Below are 5,336 nucleotides of genomic sequence, written 5' to 3'. Positions count from 1 at the left end.
ACAGTATACGTTAGAACGTTGCCAGGTTCCATAAACCATGTGAATTACAGATGCGCAGTCAAGAATCGATGTAGAAGACTAGGAGAGAGGGGAAGATACCGTAAAATATTCTACATTACATATTAGAAACTATGCATGCCACTGGGAGAAAGGGGAAGATACCACAAAATCTTCCAAATTACATATTATTAGAAACTATGCATGCCTCGTCAACATGGCCATGGTTGCAGGGAAGATTGGCTGGTGGTTCCATATTATGCTTGGATAGAGAGAAGGATGTGTAGACAAGAAGCGTAGAAGATTAACATCAAGGTTCAGAGAAACAACAAGAGAGACAAGATGTAAGATTGCAGCAGATTCAAATTGTGAGACAAACAAAAACACAGCAGGAGAACAAAGAAAAGACTGGGTGGGTCCCATCGACCGGTTTGTAGATGCCCACGTTCTGGTTGCACGTAACATAACTTCTTTAAAAAATATCCATTGGCTTTGTGCTTTTTGTGCTTTCATAACTCGTATTCGAGACACAACTATTTTGGACACCTTACCTTGTTTTCACCCCATTGGCCATTGGCACTCTACCTCTTCACCAAAGACAAGGCAAACAAGACCATGCCCATTTTCAGTAAAAGCGATGTACAAAGTCTGGCATGCAATTCTCTGGTGCTAGATGTCGGTCCCAAGCAATACTTAGATTAACGAGTGCTCCCTTTCTACTCTTATTGTTGGATACTTGGTGCATAGGAAGCAGTTCTTTTCTTGGAAAGAAAGAAAAATATACAAAGAACAAAGAACCAAATCGAGGTCAAAATGTTGTGTTTTCTATCAATGAAGCTTGACAGTCAAGAATTCAGAGTCGGTGTGAGCGCGACGAACGCGCAACTAGCAATTTTTGTGGATATTATGGTTATTTGTAGTGTAATAGCTCGTCCAACGGAGGCAACTTAGAAGTAGCTTTCAGAGGAGACCCAGAATTAAATCTTGTCTTGAGGTGTCATGAGCCACAAGTTCATCCTTTTAGGCCAGTTGTAAGACATATTTTTTTATGATTACTTTATAAAAGGCTTCATGGCGGATCAAGGAGCCAACGGTTTCATGAGTGATGTGGGGACAGGCAGCTTTACAATTGGACGATGATTAGTGGGATCGCAAAGACTGGTCCAAAAAACTCATTTGATAAGGGCGTTGTATGAAGAGAACAAGGTGTTGAGGTGAGCTTTATATTCCAAAAGATGATAATAATTTAAATTTTGCCTAGTGCGTCGCTCATGGTGATTTTACCGATATTCAACTACGATTACGACTATTGACATCCAGGTAATATGCTAGTATCTTATCCATCCACGAGACTTATTCTCAATGCTTATATTCTCGACATTTATATTCTTGACGCTTAGGGAAGGGCCCATTCCCTTGGATTATAACTCTTTAGGAAAGGAATCACACCGTCTCCCCGCCCACACTATATGTGGTTATAATAATTATATATTATATATTATCATACAAATATTTTCAATTGCTCATCCAATCAAAATTGCTTGTTTTCGATCTAAATTCTTGCAACATTCCTCTTTTTTTATGCATGTTCTTTATGCGAGGCAACAAGAAAAGCCAAGATGGATGCAAGATCGAAAAATATCGACACCTTTATTCATATGATTGTAGTCCATGTGACAATATTGTATAGACTCCAATGAGGATCAGTTTATGAGCTCTTGTAAGCATTGCCTTATTCATGTATTTGTTGGGATTCAACTCCCAAATCGCACAATCAATATGACATCGCCGAGTCAATAATAAATCACCACCCCTGACATTTGCAGGGAGGATCAGGTCCTAATGGACCCTGTATCGTGTCTCATGTTCATATTTTTACTCATTCGTTTTTTTCCTTTAAAAAGTTTGATAAAATGCTAGAATTCAAGTTCAATTTCAACTTAGTAGTTACCCGCTCCACGACAAAAAGGATGCTTGCTGCAAATCTAGTTCTCCATATAAAAAGTCACATTTAGTGGATAGCACTATAATATGGAATTAAAATTTCTTAGATAAAGAGGATGGAATTCCCTGTTTTTCAACATTTTCTAGATTGGTGAAAAGTCCCATAGCTCCATGGGTAGCCTGAGCAAAGGTGGGTGAGGTGGGTGCGGCTTCATGGATCAAGGAGGTGGAGTAGCTGCACAACCATCTCAAGGGTGTGAGAAAAAATATTGCAGGAGAAGCCGTCAGGGTGACGCCAAGCTATACCAAAATTTGATTTGTCAAATGTCCGACAGGATAATGGAGAAACTTGTGAGCCCTGATCTGGAGTGTAAAACAGATTTCAGACCCACGCACTAGCTCTTTTCTTAGTGCGGTTTGGCGGTGGCTGTGCTTTTTCAGCCTCGGTCGCTCTCGGTCATCGTGAGGTGTTCGTGCCACCATCCCCTGTTGACAGATCTTTGTCGTTGCTGCAACCTCACTGTCCATGGTAGTTCAGAGTAGGTGCAAGGGCGTTCGGAATTGAAGCGGTCTTGTTGCGATTTAGAGCCTCGGGCTTGGAAATCCTCATCCGCTTGTCGATCGCCTATTTAATTCTTGTGCCAGTTGCACAGATCACACCACATAGCTTACAGGAAGAGAGTCAGTCAGAGTCTGTGGTATGTAATGCGTATGTTTGCCCCTGTGTGCATAGCTTAGAGGACGAGAGCCCGCCTGTGTTTGTTGCGGGGTTTGTTGTATTACGCGTATGTTACTCTGTGTGTGCAAAGCTCAGAGGAATCTGTGCGTACTCTGTGAATGCACAGTTTAGCGGAAGTGCCAAATGAGCCGGACCTTGTTGCAGTATGTCCCTGAGTGATTGTGGAGACCTAAGTACTTGTTCGGTGTGCGCACCTACCCAGTTCTGTCTCAGTGCTGTCTTGCAAATCTAAGCACGCCATTTCTCACCTCTAGTAATATAAGAATGGGTAGCTTGGAGGAATGCGCAAAACTGGCCGGCATCACTGCTGTGGGATGGGCAGCCAAAGATAAGTCCGGCATCTTGGAACGTTTCGAGTACACGCTAAGGTGTGTTTCCGTCGAATTTCCCTTGATCGATTCAAATAACTTGCAACGATCTTGTTAGAATTCTCTCCGATGTTGTGTTTGTGCATCGCCAGAGAAATGCTGAAGCTGATCATTAATTTCGGCTCTGTCAGAGAAACAGGCCCAGAGGATGTCTTGATCAAGGTCCTCTACTGCGGGGTTTGTCACACAGACCTACACCAGCTCCACGATGATTACGGCATGTCTCACTACCCGATGGTGCCGGGGTAAGAAAGACCATGGCCTGGGAGTGCTTGATCTCATGACGAGAGGAAATTGGAGCACAAATCCGCTAAAATTACAAATTGGAATGCTGTACTTTCTCAGGCACGAGGTTGCAGGCGTGGCAGTGGAGGTCGGAAAGAAGGTGCAGCAGTTCAAGGAAGGAGATCGGGTGGGAGTGGGGTGCATAGTGGGGGCGTGCGGTGCCTGCGATGCGTGCAATCAAGAGATGGAGCAGTACTGCAATGAGAGGAAGTGGAGCTACAACGATGTCTACTACGATGGGCGACCGACCTACGGGGGATTTGCAAATTACATGGTGGTGAACGAAAAGTATGGTGAACTACCGGCTATTCGATTCGATTAGAGGAGTACCCACTTGCGAATAGAAAGTGTAGATTGATTCAAGGAACAAAATTGTAGGTATTCGATTAGAAAGTGTGATTGAGGTGTAAAAAGGCAACTGTAGAATTGATTGACTATTCCATTGGGAACTGATGTACTTGGTACATGGGATTGGATGGGATATGGCAGGTTTGTGGTTCACATTCCGGAGAGCCTTCCTCTGGATGCGGCTGCCCCTTTGCTGTGCGCAGGGATCACAGTTTACAGCCCCATGAAGTTCTTTGGCATGACGGAAGCGGGCAAGAGATGTGGAGTGGTAGGGCTTGGGGGCGTCGGCCACATGGCCGTCAAGTTCGCCAAGGCCTTCGGTCTGCACGTTACCGTCATCAGCTCCTCGCCCAACAAACACGCAGAGGCCCTCGATGTCTTGGGCGCCGATGCGTTCCTCCTCAGCTCCAACCAAGCCCAGATGAAGGTGATCACCACTCCTCAATTTCCATCTGCTTTGCTGCGGATTTGGACTCTTCTTCAAATTATTCTCGCGTTGCTGCACTGCAGGCAGCTGAGCAGACGTTGGATTACATCTTAGATACTGTTCCTGCTGCTCATCCGCTGGAACCATACCTCTCTCTGCTAAGGATGAACGGCAAGATTGTGGTACTGGGTGTCGTGCCTGCCCCTCTTCAGTTCATCACGTCCTTCTTAATCCTAGGTATAATTCTTCTCCCCACCATCTGGCTCGAGTTGCTGGCTCAATATCGTCTAGAGCTCTGCATTTCTGATGTGGTGTGTGTGTTCATGGAATTGGTATGATGCAGGCAGGCGATCGATCGGGGGGAGTTTCATCGGGGGGATGAAGGAGACGGAGGAGATGTTGGAATTCTCGGCCGAGAGGGAGGTGAGGTGCATGATCGAGATGGTTCCCATGAGCTCCATCAACGAGGCCATGCAAAGGCTCGAGAGAAACGATGTGAGGTACCGCTTCGTAGTGGATGTGGGCAGCAGCTTCACTACTACTTAATTGTTATGACATAATCATACCGAGTATATGTGCTCGAAAACATCCAACTTCGGAATAACAAACTTTCCTCAAGGCAAATATGTCTCAATTTTGTCTTTGTATGAGTAGGTCGTTACGGTAGGCAGCCTAAAAGGATTTTAAGTTTTTTAGTAAGGGATCCATATCTTAATTCTTTTAACGCGAGTGGGTAAGAATGCTAGAAAGGGCTCCATAGCTTTAGGACCCCAACACACTATATTAATGCACTCATTGCAATGGAATTGGATGGGTTAAGAAAGCCCCCTAAATAAGTACCTTGTCTAATTATGTGAATGTATATACATGGAACTTTTATATTTAGCATTCCATTAAAGGAGCTTTGGACTCAAAAAGGGAGAGTCTTAAATTAATGTAAGCAACCCTTTATCTAAATACGAAGACTTGGACATTTAAAATTTGGAGGAAAACAACCTTCTTCTAATTGGTGGGAAAAACAACCTTCTTCTAATTGGGTGCCCTCTACTTTAGCTCTATTTTCATGTGTTCATCAAAGTAAAGTAAACAGCAAGCCATGAAAAACGACGACGAGTCATGACTTATCGTTTGTAACAAGCTATTATAATTGTTCACTAGTCTTAAATATTGATCAATTTTATAATCTTTTGGAGATATTATGAGAACTATTTTTATAACTTTTACAAAA

At 43.7% G+C, this 5,336-nt stretch overlaps 1 protein-coding gene across 1 annotated transcript; it reads left to right on the top strand.

Annotated features, from left to right (window-relative positions):
- The first annotated feature begins 2,348 nt into the window (after window positions 1-2,348).
- LOC147895537 (putative cinnamyl alcohol dehydrogenase 7/8) lies at window positions 2,349-5,040 on the top strand. Its single transcript, XM_087383588.1, has 6 exons — window positions 2,349-3,048; window positions 3,180-3,293; window positions 3,394-3,621; window positions 3,823-4,108; window positions 4,192-4,345; window positions 4,452-5,040. The coding sequence occupies exons 1-6, from the start codon at window positions 2,945-2,947 to the stop codon at window positions 4,652-4,654; spliced, it is 1,089 nt and encodes a 362-aa protein (XP_087239714.1). The 5' UTR covers window positions 2,349-2,944; the 3' UTR covers window positions 4,655-5,040.
- The last annotated feature ends 296 nt before the right edge of the window (window positions 5,041-5,336 follow it).

This window comes from Dipteris shenzhenensis, chromosome 13 (assembly GCF_047967505.1).
Source record: "Dipteris shenzhenensis isolate YYH24624 ecotype China chromosome 13, Dip_SZ_1.0, whole genome shotgun sequence".
NCBI classification, from domain to species: domain Eukaryota; kingdom Viridiplantae; phylum Streptophyta; class Polypodiopsida; order Gleicheniales; family Dipteridaceae; genus Dipteris; species Dipteris shenzhenensis.
The sequence above is the reverse complement of the archived record's forward strand: the minus strand, read 5'-3'. Positions and strand labels throughout refer to the sequence as shown.